Source organism: Haliotis rubra, unplaced genomic scaffold, assembly GCF_003918875.1.
Source record: "Haliotis rubra isolate DU_JTF1 unplaced genomic scaffold, ASM391887v1 Scf14, whole genome shotgun sequence".
NCBI classification, from domain to species: Eukaryota; Metazoa; Mollusca; class Gastropoda; order Lepetellida; family Haliotidae; genus Haliotis; species Haliotis rubra.
Window position 1 is genome coordinate 4016649 of NW_025765336.1, and position 15557 is coordinate 4032205.

A 15557-nucleotide genomic window follows, 5' to 3' on the forward strand; every position below is an offset into this window, starting at 1 on the left:
TCAGTATAATGTGTCTAAGGGGGTATTCATGCTTCACTGCGGCATGGTATCTCAGTGGGCTAGCACTATAAAAGCAGCTTAAGTCTGGGCTAGTACAAGCAGCCGCACATACACATACACACGCATGCATGTCGTCATATGAGCGAAATATTCTCAAGCTCGACGTTAAACCCAATTTCACCTCACCTTCAGCGTTGCACAGTGTTATACTAAGTGGTCACTATGCTGTAAAGCTTAGGCCACTTTTTTCGCGAGAAAGGTTGGTTTGTTTGTTGTGTAACGCCACACTCAGCCAATATTCCAGCTATATGGCGCTGGTCTGTAAATATTCGAGTCTGGACCAGACAGTCCAGTGATCAACAGCATGAGCATCGATCTACGCAACTGGGATACGATGACATGTCAACTAAGTCAGCGAGCCTGACCACCCGATACTGTTAGTCGCCTTTTACGATAAGCATGGGTTTGCGGAAGACCAATTCCAACCCGGGTTTATCACAGAGGGGTTGAGCACTGTCATTTACTTACCGTTTTGTTCATGTATTAAATTCCACTGCTGTCAGAGATCAGTAGATGCCAGATCCCAGCTTTCCCCCGGTCTTTCAGGGTACGACGTGAAGGGATGTTGTATTCCCTATCTTTCGCCAAGATGCTTGCCAGAAGGAACACGAAGGTCTTCTTCAGCCTCACACTCTTTCTCGCTTTGGGAAAGACAGCTTTTCACAGATAATCGTTCAATTATTCATTATTTCATAAACAGATCAACCTACCTTTCACCTTAGTGCGTGTGGTATGTGCCGTGTTATGCTACGGAAAGGTGAAACCCTCACCATATGTACATAGATGGGGCTTGAAGCTCAATAATTCATTCTTAATATATCCGACATTTACTCAACTGGGGGAACAGAAAACTGATATCGTTTATACAATTTTCTGCAGCTCACTCTGTTTCCCCATATGATGTTTAGACCTATGCGGTTCTTTCTGCTGCTGTGTGTTGCTGAGATAGAGCTTTCAAGAACGTTGTGTTCAAATTCCTGCTGCTCTGTAACCCGGAACGGTACCTCAGTTATATCATGGCATGGTGGGGGGGTGGGGGGTGTTTGAAGTGAAGTGACGTCGTATACTTATATGACGACGTGCATGCGTGTGTATGGCTGGATGCTTGTACTAGTCTAGACTTAAGGTTTTAGTGCTAGCTCACTGAGATACCATGCCGCAGTTAAGCATGAATGCCCTACTCAGACACATCATACTGACTCTGAGCCGACCAGTCCTTGTACTCATTAATGCCGAAAGCCAGACAGCGACCAACAAGTACCATATATTTACGTCTTTGGTAAGACGCGGCCGGGAATCGAACCTGCGAGTATCCACCTCTAACACGAATCACATTTTCAAGACGCCTTCTCATGCTTGAAATGAGACGTCTGATTCTCAGCATCGGGATTCTCTGCCACTCCTCGTGAAGAGCCTGTTGCAGTTCATCCATATTCTGCACAGGAGGATCTCTGGCTCTCACTTGGCGCCCAAGATAATCCCATAAATGCTCTATGGGATTAAGATCAGGGCTTCTGGCTGGCCATGGAATAGTGTCAATAGCATTGTTCCTCAAATGATCGACTACTGCTCTGGCACGATGAGGCCTGGCGTTATCATCCATGAACAGGGACGACTGGCAAGTGTGTGATTTTCAAAATGGGGTATTACGGCAACATCCAAGATGTCACGTTGATAACGTTGTCCGTTTAACGTTCCCGGTACTGTGATTAGGTCCAGCTTGCAGTCGTAGGACACACAACCCCACACAATCACTGAGCCACCGCCAAAGGGGACCGTTGGTTCAGTCATTTCCGGGTTATAAGCTTCATTGCGGCGGCGCCAGACACGGCTGCGGCCGTCAGTGACGTGCAAAAGGTAACGACTTTCGTCTGACCAGTGGACTCTGCGCTAATTGATCATATTTACTTTTGAATTTGGTGGTGCTTAATTAACGTTTAGCTGTAAATATCAAAGGCTTGCAAATGGTGTGACTCAACGAAGGGTTTTAGGATGGGGTCCCTGGTTTCACCAGTCAAAATAATGGAACCTACGAGGATGGGTGTGGTACTGACAAACCCAAAAACATACATGGGGCGCTCCGAGATTCGAACCCACTATATCTTAGGTGTCCAGTGGATGTGATTTGGTTGGTTGCTTGCTTTGTTGTTTAACGCTGCACTCAGCATTGAGTCAGTCGTGTGGATTCTTCTGTAGCTACCTACATATTGGTGCCATCGCCTATCCTTCCACACAGTCGGATAGTGTTCAAATCGGCTTTGACCCCAGCTACAAATCACAATGAGTGTTTTAATTAACACCGCTTTTAACAGTATTCCAATTACATGACAGCGGGTCAGCTTAACAGAGGAAAGCTGTGTGACACAGGTCTCGGACGTTTGCCACTTTGGTGGAACCCACTAGCCAGTACCGACAAACCTGAAAATATAATCGGAGACTCCGAGTGAGCCGAGATTCGAACATATGGTCATGTTGCCAGTCTTCACAGTGAATTTTGTCGCCAAAGATCAATGGACAACAGGGTTATGTCAATCTAACCAGGAAAACCCATGGGTTCTACTTACACGAAAAAATGTGGACTGTACCGGAAGTGTGGACGTTTGGCCCTATTGTCTATGTAACATGCGCCTAACTGGATTGAGTGGTCAGGCTCGCTGACTTGGTTGATACACGGTATCGTATCCCAATTGCGTAGATCGATGCTCATGCCGTTGATCACTTGATTGTCTGGTCCAGACTCCATTATTTACAGAATGCCGCCATATAGCTGGAATATTGCTGCGTGCACTATAAAACTAAAGTCACTCACTCGCGTAACAGGTGAGCTACAGTACCATGGCGCTTCGACAAAAATTCATCCCCTGAGCCGGAACTACTTTAGCCGGACTGCATCATCCTAGAACTGATCACAAACTCACTTCATCTGTATCAATTTTATGTCAGGCACAGAATAAATATATTTTTTTCTGAAGCAAGTGGTAAAATAGTGTTATTTACATACTTTTCCAAAAAGTAAAAAAACACCTACCTTCTTACATAACTATGGTAGATCTCTCAAGGCTGGTGGGTTTTGCATTGCCTTTAACATTTGTGGGTGTTGCTTAGCTTTAATTGATGAGTTTATCTTTAACATCGAAGTTGTACATTCAAAACGTCATGGAGTTAACAATGCCAATGCACCACGATTTTCTAACGACCGCAAACTTCCAAAATGATTATGGTCATGACATTAACTATAGTGCTAGGGGATCGGGTATTCTTTAACGTTGAGTAGTTATTCTTCATGTTTTCCTTACGGGTTTCACGTTTACATCAAGACCGAAGTTTCTTCGCGAGGACAGTGCTTTCAGGGCATTTTGAGCATTGTTGGGCAGTCTGAGTTTGAGCCTGTCTGACAGAGACACCGGACTTTCCATCATGGTCGTCTCATCTGCACCGCACACAGCACGATCTTTTGTGTCCGACACAAATCCGTCCCTTCTGATCATTCCATCTACACATGGCTCTGTCTGGGCTATGTCAGTGGAGCTACCCTCAGCTGAGTCCTCCTCACTGCTGAAGGACGATGCCCCACTGACCCTGGAACCGTTAGGGCAACTATTACCCATACCGATTTTATCATCTATTGCTCTAAACAATGTTTCAGCACCTTTGGTTTCGGTTTCGGTTTCCCATTCAGGCAACGTATCACTGTCAGAGTCCTCATAGAAATTGGGCAAAGGTTGTTTAGCCGAGATTTTGATGCGGCGAGACGGATTATCCAGCATCTGTAGAAATGTACGATCACCTTCTAGTGCAAAAACTTTGTCAGTCGTCATGAAACGGTTGGTTGGCACACAAACAGGTTTACCGTTCCACACCTCACTGTCAGTATTTTCACAATTCCCTCTTTCACTATCAGAATCTTCACACAAGTCAATCACAGAATGTTCAGTGGAACGTTTGATAGAGAATGGCCCTGCAGGTTGTTCAACTGTACACGACTCTCCTGACCAGCCAGTAGTAGAAACTGGATGAGTTGAATGTGACTGTCCCAAGTCACATGACAACACTTCATGTTGAATCAGTGAGCTTTGAGATCTATTGCCCTTTCTTCTCAAGGACAGCTTGGATCTATTAGGATTTGTTTTTGGGGAACAGGGTGGAATTTGACTTTGAGATGAAAGCATGTTCACATCAGGGATCTGTTTATCAGTCTCAGTGTGACCTGGGGACATAATTTCAGATGAAGTATTTTGTTCAGTAGTAGTTCCAGGTACGGGTTCATTAGAAGCTTCTGTCTCAGGCTTTTCGCTTCCATTAGCAATGATGGGATGTTTCACAGAACAATAAGCGAATGCATCATGTTCCAGACTTTCCTGATCCATTTTGTTCTTTCCAATTTCAAGTGATGTACTGGATTCTGAACTCTCCCTTCTCAGTTGGCCTCTTGAAGCCACACCCTCCCTTGCACTAATGTCTGCTTTTTCATTTAAAGGCTTGGAATCAAGTGACAACATGTGGAAACTTAAGTCGACATTAAATTTCCCATTGCATGTTTTTGATTTATCGCCTTCAAAAGACGGAGGACATAATGAATCACTGGAAGACATTTCAGGACTACCTTCATCTGTATCTACATTACGAGTGACGGATGAACAGACAGAAGGTCGATCTTCACCAAGGGTAGTACCACCAACGGGAGTTCTATAACTGCCAAATGAAGACCCGATGGAGGTAGAATTGGCAGTAATATTGGCCAAAGTGTCATTCAACAGTGATGCTTGCATGCTGAAGTTGCCGAACTGTAACGTTGAGTTGACTGCAGAGGTGGAGGTTGGAGATGGTGTCTGATAGAATCTTGTCTGGTTCGTGTGTGCAGGTCTGCTGTTTACAGTGTCAGGTTTGCAAGGTTTTACCGTGAACATGGGAGAGGGAGTCTGATACAAGAGGACCTTAGCCTGTGACTGCCCTGAAGGAGAACCTGTCTCAGGGGTTTGTGGATAGAGTGTAGATCTCCCTGCATGTGTCAGTGGTGATGGGGTTTGATGGAATAGATGGCTTGTCACACAGAAAGGTTCCATTGGTTTAGGGCTTAAATGAGATTGATGGGGTGACCCATTTAGTAATTGAGTGTTGCTAGTGGATGAGTTAATTTGTGAAGCAGAATTACCATGACAGTGAACATGGGTATCCGTATTACTATTGTCATGGGTGTTGTTACTGTTAACGCCATTTAAACAATCATGATTTATGGCACTTTTCTCAGAACTTATTAAATCAAAGGAGATGGGAGATGTGCCATTGACAGAAGGTCTGCTCGGTCTACTGTTGATATCAGGAGTGTGAACTTCTGTCATGCAAGCAATATGGCTGAAGTCATGCTCACCACAGAGGGTATCTGGAGTAAGGTCTGAAACTGCTGGTGAATTATTTGCTTTAGGACAGGGCAATCGCAGGTTTGATGCCTCAAATGTTTCTTCATCTGATCTTAAGACCCGAGACAGATCAGTTAAAGGTGGGCCTGGGCCTGCCAGTGAATCAATATCTTGTCCTTCAACATATGCATCTGAACCCTTTAGTCTACAATCTGCTGAATCAACAGGTAATGAAATATTCTTTGAACTATGACATCCAGTCTCCCATGACTTTCTTTCAAAATAGGGTCGACTTGATTTGGAATTGGTAACATTCCTTAAATCATTACAAGCTGACTGCTTGCAAGCTCTGTGAGAATCTACATTTACATCTGAAAACGGATCATGTGCGCTACCTTTAATTGGTTGGTCTCTGCACAGAACAGGTTGGGACAAATCTTTGATTTCATTTGCTTTCTTTCTCCTCCCCCGAGACTGGATCATCACATCTGATTTCTTCCCTGAATTATAGGACACATTAGGTTTCTTGAAGCAGCTGTCATCATTGAATGCACCCGGTGAGTTTGGGTTTGCCACTCCAAGTTTTTCCTGTTCACTATTCCTAGTCCTTACAGGCTTTACACTCAACATTGAGTTAACCCCACTCTCTGACGTACATTTCATCTTGGTATGCTGTTTCAGGGCCAGACACTGTTCAAAGCCTCCAGACGAAGATCGGCCTTTGGTGGACTGACCAAGCTTCATCTGAAGCCTCTGAGACAGGGAGAGGAACACCTCGTCATTCTCCTTGTCCGAATCTGAATCAGACTCTGGTTTGTCTGAATCCTCACCGGAACTAGACTTGTATGGAATCTCTTGCTCATCTTGCTCCAGTATATATCCTCCACTTCTGTGTTTATCACTGGTGCCTAGTGTGCCTCTTAACTCAAGTGAAATGCCTTTGTGCAAGTTTGCACCTGCCAGTCCAGTCACTTTCTTAATCTTTGAACACAACTCATTTTCATGAGGACAATCTGACACAGTATGACTGTTCCTGCTCATCATTAAAGATGTCTTGTTTTCCTGTTTCACCCTGACATCCAGTTCATCAACATCTTTGATGCTGCGGCCTGGTTTACGTCGACTCTTTGCTGTGGGATGTGGACCACCAATAGGTCCTTGTGTTGAAGGCTCCTTCTTCAGGTGATGGGAGGTTGACTGTACACACTGAGTGACTTGTCTCTGAGTGTCATGTGACATGTGACTGGAAACTTTGTGAATACACTCTGTGTCTTTCATTCGAGTCTCCTGAATAGCACCCTTATCACCCTGGAGCTCCAACAGCAGCATCTGGCTGGACAAGTCACCCAGCTCATCCTCTGGATGTTCCTTCTTCTTGGATTTCTTCGAGCCTAAAAGATTTAAAACTGTATATAACACCAGCAAGTTTAATGATATCAGAGTACGTTGGAGGCTGTTTCAAGAACAGCAAAAGCTGTACTAATTCAATATTGATTGTACTGAAACGAACTTCTTGATGCATTATCCGAGATTACTGTAGAAATAAACATTTAAGGCTTCATTCTGTGTTTTGATACTTCAAACCTTGTAAATCAATTGTCATTTTGCCAAGGGTTCTACCAAATTATATTCTCCAAATTTATGATTGTATTATTTCCTTTGTCAAATGTTCTTAAATCTGTTTTCTAGAAGAGGCGAGTAGCAGAATCAAAGATTTAGCAAACATCATTTAAGACGGAAAATCATGCGTGCTAATGTTTCAGAATTAACAATAATTTATTTAAATGCAAGGCTCCCAGAAAAATGGCCTGACCCTAATTTCTGATGTTATTTTGCAGTGAAGGCTGCACAAAAGGTTAGTTAGCAGCTGAACTACTAAGTAAACATTTTAGAGCTTCAAGCTGTTTCATGATTTTTCCAGGCCATGATAAGGATCTATAACTGCCAAAAACCCTATTCACACTTTCATTAATATTTTTTGGTCAGTAATTCATTTCCGGTATATCTCCTCCAGTTCTGTGTTTATTACTGGTTCCTGGTGTCCCTCATGACTCCACTTCAAACTTGCACACTTGTTAAAATATGCACCTGACGTTTTTGCTCATTAACTTTTAGCTACATGACACCAAGCACACCACAAAATCTATCTAGTCCTGTTAAATGTTAAACAGTAGACCAAATCCCACCCATAACCAACATGGGGGTGTCAGAAATACAGGACAAGGCAATTTCAATTTTAATACATGTAAGCAGAAAATTACCTTTCTTTTTCTTCTCCTTCTTCATATCCATCTCCTCTTCAAGTTGGCGGACGAGGTCTGGGAAGGCTCGTGCAAAGAGGCCCTGCTCCTCCAAAGTCGTGTAAAATTCACTGCTTGTGTTCACATCATCCACTACCAAAGAGGAAATTGTGAGTTATGAAAAGTAGTGTTTCAATACCTGTGATTTCGTTCTCTTACACCAGTAGTTATACCTATTTACCCCAGCTCATACAACTTTGTTGTTTAACACCACTCAACATTATTCAAGCTACATGACAGTGGTCTGTAAATGTCTGAACCAGACAATACAGTGACTAACACCAGCAGATGTCTGTAAATAATCAAGTCTGGACCAGACAATCCAGTGATCAACAGCATGAGCATCGATCTGCGCAATTGGGAACCAATGACATGTGTCAACCAAGTCAGCGAGCCTGACCAATTGATCCCGTTAGTGGCCTCTTACGACAAGCAGGGGGTACTGAAGATCAATATTCTAACCCCGACCTTCATGGGTCTGTACACTATTGAACCATATCTTACCAGTCTTATATTGAGATGAAACAGTCGCCACACAGCAACTTGGTTGCAAATGTAACCATTAAAATTTAATGACACGAGTAATGTCAACAGATTGCAGAATAGATAAGTTCTTCATCATACTGTGCTTCATGGCTCAAATGCTAAACAGCAACTCATTGATTTTAGCTCAAGGACAGCATCAGTTATTGATATTACATATAGCACAGCACCAACTAGAAATGCAAGACATATCTTGTTGCTGATGACACCTTTCTCATACGAGTGTGAGTGAAAGTTATTTTTTACAATGCTTTACAAGGCAATATTCCAGCAAAATCACTTTCTTAGTAAAGCACAGATTCTAGTGCTGTTGTTGGGTTGAGTGTGGGTTTGAATCCCGGATGTTTTTTCTGTAGTTTACTAAAAAAGTGTAATTCCTAATATAATACATGTATATATTACATCTGACCACTTTCCACAGGTGCCTGACTCTGAGGGTGTGGGTTCAAATACCAGATGGGACTCAACCCAACAAAAGTACTAGAATCTGTACTTTACTAAGAAAGTGTAATCCCAAATATAAGATATGTTACATTTGACCACTTTCTAAATGGCATTCTGTAATCATAGCTTTCGGCAGGGGGAGCCGTGCCAATATACACTTATCGGAGGGGTCTAAAGTACCAGTTGTCTGACTTCCATTTCTGTGTAAGTTGCGGTGGCTGAGCGGATTAGGTGCCTGACTTTGAGGGTGTGGGTTCTAATCCCGAATGGGACTCAACCCAACAAAAGTACTAGAATCTGTACTTTACTAAGAAAGTGTAATCCCAAATATAAGATATGTTACATTTGACCACTTTCTAAATGGCATTCTGTAATCATAGCTTTCGGCAGGGGGAGCCGTGCCAATATACACTTATCGGAGGGGTCTAAAGTACCAGTTGTCTGACTTCCATTTCTGTGTAAGTTGCGGTGGCTGAGCGGATTAGGTGCCTGACTTTGAGGGTGTGGGTTCTAATCCCGAATGGGACTCAACCCAACAAAAGTACTAGAATCTGTACTTTACTAAGAAAGTGTAATCCAAAATATAATATATGTTACATTTGACCACTTTCTAAATGGCATTGTGTAATCATCAACGAATACTAGTATAGATACATGTCACAGGTTCAATTGTTCATACAATGTACAGCACAGCACCACTGGCACATTTTACAATTTTTGTCCCTAACAGCTTGCCATACAGATGAGCTGGCTGCCGGCAGGTACATCCTGGGCTCTGGCACATGCTGCTCCTGCAGTCTGTGCACTCAGGTGATATAAAAGCTGCATGTGTAATTTCTCTAATTACAGGTACGCAAGTTTGTTTGAATTGTTCATATTAAAACAATTTCTCATAATTAAGTCAGGTGTAACCCTGTATTCAAATAATTATATTTAATAATGGTCTAGTAACCATTTACATTCATAATTATTTATATCTAATAATTATGTAAAATGTCACAATAGTTTTACTTGTCGTATTGATTTATAAGACACACCATGCTGGCAGTGGCAGCCCTCTATGTAATTTCCCTAATTACAGGTTTATGGCACGCTCGTGTTTGACAAACCCCAAATGGAAATGGCAAATGGCATAATAAAGAGATTGAACACCAGCCCAGTGGTTGTGTTTTAAAACCCTGCAACATTTTGGCGCCCAACGTGGGGCTGGTGTTCTCATCAACAACTTGACAGCCATAACATCAACATGACCGCCATAACTAAATGACTGCCACAACATCATGACAACTTTAACCACTGGCCATGGGCATCGTTTCATCGATGGATACAGTATTCCTGTCAGTGTTCCGGTAACCAGGTTTTGTGGTAGAGCCCGATAACATCATGATATGTTGCCGGCAGTAGTACTATTAACAGTACGTCGAGTACTAGTACTACCCATCATGGGTGTGCACACTCGCGTTTCGCGATGTACATATTATATTGTGAACAGACATTTAATTTGACATTTTGGAATAACTTTCACTTGTGTTATTCTGTGACTTTAATTTTTCATGAATATTATCCATGGATTGCTTCGCGTTTCCGCGTCTGTGAAGTTGACCTTTTTGTGATACTTTTATCACATGAACTTATGTTGAACGTGTGAACGTGACTTTTGTCACATGAACTTTTGTTGAACATTTGATCAATGTATCGACCATTCTGTTTCTTTTTCAGCTGTTCACTATAGAATGCTTATTTGAATTTCGCAATGTGTTTAATGTTTATTGTGCCATTTGTTTAACATGCCACTGAAGTAATATGTGAAGTAGTTCTGGGTTGTGACATTACTGCTTTCATGTTTCGGAATAGTTGAATATTACTTTATACTATTTACACAATGAATAGGTTCTGAAATGTTTTGCTAGTCCATCATCTTAGCTTAGACTTTTGATAGGAGATTGAAAGCTTGGTGCGAGTGTGAGAATTGTCATAGGGAAATTATCACATGCCTAACTGTCTTAACAACTGCATTGCACATTTTGAATTATGAACACAAATTCATACCATGTTAATACTTGACTTTTTGTTTTCAGAGCTGACAGTCTTGGGGAACCAGATGTGATTCTTATCCTTATTCGTGGAATTTTGATGTTTGCTGACTTATGTATTCTAGATTTTCAGGACTTGTATTTATTTGTCTACTTTTATCACTGGCCCTTTCAGCAATGGCCAGCGGCGGAAATGAAGAGGATTGGGAATCCCAGCGAAGCAAGGCTGGAGTTAGTGAAGATGATATTCAGAAGATGATCAAGTACATAGAGACTTCAGGATATCAAGTTCAACCTTCAAGTCCCAGGCATCGGGCAAGTTCTCTTGTTACCACCTAACACACAATACATTCAACCACCCCGTATATCTGTATTCTCAGGTAGTGATGCCAAGGGGGAGTCTTAGTTTGAGAATTGGATGTTTGAGGTTAAGTGTTTGTTGAATAGTAGGGATTATCCAGCCTCTATCTTAGCACAGGGCGTTAGGAAGTCGTTAAAGGGTGAAGCTGGTAGAGCTGTCCTTTTGCTTGGTGAACATGCATCAGTGGATGATATTTTGAGTAAGCTTGACAGTTAAAACTGTTGTTAGTTCAGCTGATACGTTGCTGCAGAATGTTTTCACAGATTGCCAGAAGGAGGGTGAATCGTTGGCAACTTGGTCCTGTAGACTTCAAGATACTTTGCTGAAAGTTAAATCTAAGGGTGAGGTTAGAACTGATAATAATCCCCTCACATATGTCTTGTCAACAGCCAAGTTAGGACGCGACAGGGCACAGGTGGCTTGCAGCATTGTCAACATATGACTTTAAGATTATCTATCGTGCAGGAAAAGCTAACAAGGATGCAGATGCTTTATCTCGTCACCCAAACTTTTCTGCTACAGATATTCAGTCCAATGTTGTTAAGGCTATTTGTGGTTCTCAGTCTGTGAATATGGTTGAATGTTTGGCAACTTCACCAGATGTTGTGGAGGAGAGTACTGTTCCTTTAGGAATGTAGATTGGGTCTTAGAACAGTGTAAAGATCTGGATGTTGGCAAAGTGATAGATTTTGTCACAAAGGGAAGAAAACCAACTGCTCGTCTAGTTTGCAAAGAATCCGATGGAGTTCGTAGGCTTTTAGGACAGTGGAAGAAACTTGTGGTTAGGGATGGTGTTTTATACAGAAAAAAAGTTACATCAAGGTGATTTGAGATATCAACTTGTATTACCAACACAATGGAGGAAATTAGTTTTGGATGCGCTACATGATGACATGGGACATCAGGGTCGAGACAGAACAGTAGATTTAGTTCAGTCCAGGTTTTATTGGCCAGGGTTGTCCATAGATGTCGAAACAAAGATCAGGCTTTGTGGTAGATGTATTCGCAGAAAATGTTCTCCTAATCAAGTTGCAGCTCCACTTGGGAATATTTCTACAAGTCAACCTATGGAATACAGTCAAATCCCGATGAGTCGAATGCCGGTGTCTCGAATATTATGCATAACACGAAGTACCTGTCGGTCCCGACCATTCCCTGCTGTTTTTGTCATCATTTGATTTCCGGTTACACGAATTTGTCTCATAAATACACACGATGACTCGAAATGGAAATTTGGTCCCTTGAGATTCAAACAATAGTAATCTTGTATACATAAGCCGAAGTCAGTCAATGAGAAGTTAATTGGTGATCCAACTACATGTAACTCATCCAATTAACAAACCAGCGCGGCTCGCACCTTTCCGCTATTGTCGGGTGAGTTCAAAAGGCAGATTAGTGATTTTACGGAAGCAGAAGAATTAGCACATGACATTGAGTTAACTCAATCAAATCGGTCAAACCACCACCATCCGTATCGGAAGCGATAAAGTTCTGTGAAGGACTGGAGGAATTTCTCGAGTCGGTTCCAGGTACAAACAACGAACATTTTTCCCACTTGGCAAGCGTCCGTGAATTTGTGGATAAATGTAAGGTAAATTCACAGAAACAAACGTTACTGTCAGACTTTTTTCAGAAGTGAATTCATCTTTTTGTATATTAATAAGATTCAAGATGGCGGCATGTACAAGTATATCTATCGATTGCCGATAGAGTTTGTTCATGGATTTTAAGAGGTAAATGTATTTTCTATTTTCTGTAAATGTATTGTGCTATATTTAGATATGATGTGCGGAATAAAGGAATTGTTCAATATTGAATCATCTTTTTTTTCTACCCTCATAGACATCCCTATGTCTCGAATACATCGATAAGCCGAATCTTTTACTTGGTCCCCAGCGATTCGACTCATCGGGATTTGACTGTAGTTTGTGTAGATTACCTTTCTCTTGAGGAAGCAGGTGGATGTGGGAATATTCTCGTGATTACGGATCATTTTACGAGATTTGCACATGCAGTTACCACCAGGAATCAAACAGCTACTACAACAGCTAAGGCATTATTTGATTTCTTTCTTCACTATGGGTTTCCAACACAGCTACATAGTGATCAAGGTCGCAAGTTTGAGTCAAAGGTTATCAAAGCCCTCTGTAAACTGGTTGGCACTGTCAAGACTAGCACATCACCATATCACCCAATGGGAAATGGAATGGTAGAGCCATTTAACCAGACTTTACTCAAGATGTTAGGTACCTTGGAGGAAGATAGAAAGGCAGATTGGAAAATGTATGTTCCAGCATTAGTACATGCATACAATGCTACAAGGCATGATAGCACTGGTTATTCACCATTCTATCTGATGTTTGGGCGACATCCCCGTTTGGCTATAGATGCTTTCCTTGGCATTAATCCAGATGACATGCAAGAGCAGTCAGGTGTCGTGTATGTAGCCAGGTTGAAGAATAGGTTAGACTATGGTTATATCATTGCTTCCAGAGTCCAGTAAAGCTGCATGCAGACACAAAAAGAGATATGACAGGAGAGTAAGCGAAGCAGTTCTTACAGAAGGAGATAGAGTACTCGTGAAGAACTAGTCTAAAAGGAAAGTACAAATTGGCAGATTTCTGGTCCAGTGACCCATATACAGTTGTCAGTCAGCCAAATAAGGACATACCAGTATATGTGGTGAAAAGAGAGAATGGAAAAGGTAAAGTAAAGACATTGCATCGAAATATGCTACTATCTTTTATGTCTCTACCTGGTCCAGATGTGACTATACCTGCTCAGTACACAAGAACACAACTCAAGGAGATGGATTTTGAAGATATTTCTTCTGAAGATGCAAGTGAGTATGAGGATTTAGTTCCATTTCTCTATATTGGAGATCACCAAGGTAACCCAGAGGTTTCTATCACTTCATCTTCTGTCGAGTTGGATCATGCTGATTCTCATATTTTGGATCAACCAAGTTCTTCAGATACAGAAACTGTAAATAGCACTGAAGAGGCTACTGTAAATGACTTTTAAGGAATTGTTTTGAATTCCGAACAGAATTCAACGGGTTCTCCCCAAGATTGTATTCTTGATCCAGGTGCCAGTCCTTTTATTCCTCGACGTTCAGGTCGTGAAAGGAGGCCACCAGACTGGTTCAGGAGTGGTGCGTATATTTTGTTGCAAAATGATGAAAATGATGAAATATTTGTGTAATTCCCAATTTCATTTCAGGAATTATTCGAAGACATGTAATAATTGTATTTCAGATGTTTTATAATGTCGGGGACGATATTTTCCTGAGGAGGGGAAAGTGTCACAGGTTCAATTGTTCACACAATGTACAGCACAGCACCACTGGCACATTTTACAATTTTTGTCCCTAACAGCTTGCCATACAGATCAGCTGGCTGCCAGCAGGTACATCCTGGGCTCTGGCACATGCTGCTCCTGCAGTCTGTGCACTCAGGTGATATAAAAGCTGCATGTGCCATGTGCCCGGCACACACCATGCTGGCAGTGGCAGCCCTCTATGTAATTTCCCTAATTACAGGTACGCAAGTTTGTTTGAATTGTTCATATTAAAACAATTTCTCATAATTAAGTCAGGTGTAACCCTGTATTCAAATAATTATATTTAATAATGGTCTAGTAACCATTAACTTTCATAATTATTTATATCTAATAATTATGTAAAATGTCACAATAGTTTTACTTGTCGTATTGATTTATAAGACACACCATGCTGGCAGTGGCAGCCCTCTATGTAATTTCCTAATTACAGGTTTATGGCACGTTCGTGTTTGACAAACCCCAAATGGAAATGGCAAATGGCATAATAAAGAGATTGAACACCAGTCCAGTGGTCGTGTTTTAAAACCCTGCGACATACAGATGATAGGCTGAAGCTATTCATGGTATGATTTACACATATCATTAACATCATAAATATCAGAAGATATTATACCCAATTATATGACATGAAATGCTTGTAAGATTTTTTGCGTGGTTCAGAATTAATGTATAAATGTTAATTCTCACCTGACTTGAACCACTCCACTTCATAGACAGGTACTCCATGTCGGACACGAGGCTTCACAATCCTGTGTGTGGCAAACAATTCAGATGTATGTGAGTGAGTGAGTGAGGGAGGGAGGGAGTTCCAGCAATATCATGGCAGGGAACACCAGAAATGGTCTTCACATTGTGACAAGCAAATACTTTGCGTGACTAGGCTGACCCCTAAGGCTACCCCTGAAAACATTTAGGAAATTAGAAAGGAAATCATGTCATTGGTTTAGTGAGCCGACAGTGCAGGAAATACACCACATGTAACAGCTCTCTCACTAAACAAATCGCTGAACTAGGGGAGGTGAGGTGAAATTGGGTTTAACGTCGCACTTAAGAATATTTTGCTCATATGATGACGTGTATGCGTGTGTATGTGTAGCTACTTGTACTTATGGTGGGA

At 41.7% G+C, this 15557-nt stretch overlaps 1 protein-coding gene across 3 annotated transcripts in view; it reads right to left on the minus strand.

Annotated features, from left to right (window-relative positions):
- Positions 1 to 2978: 2978 nt before the first annotated feature.
- The window catches only part of LOC124268741, a 32215-nt gene continuing 19636 nt past the window's right edge, over positions 2979 to 15557 (minus strand). For all 3 annotated transcript variants that reach the window (XM_046703769.1, XM_046703770.1, XM_046703771.1), the window contains 3 exons: positions 15128 to 15189; positions 7679 to 7810; positions 2979 to 6808 (listed from right to left, as the gene is read on the minus strand). In XM_046703769.1, coding sequence (XP_046559725.1) covers positions 3342 to 6808; positions 7679 to 7810; positions 15128 to 15189 — 3661 coding nt within the window. In that variant the 3' untranslated portion in view covers positions 2979 to 3341. The remainder of the gene's footprint in view (positions 6809 to 7678; positions 7811 to 15127; positions 15190 to 15557) is intronic.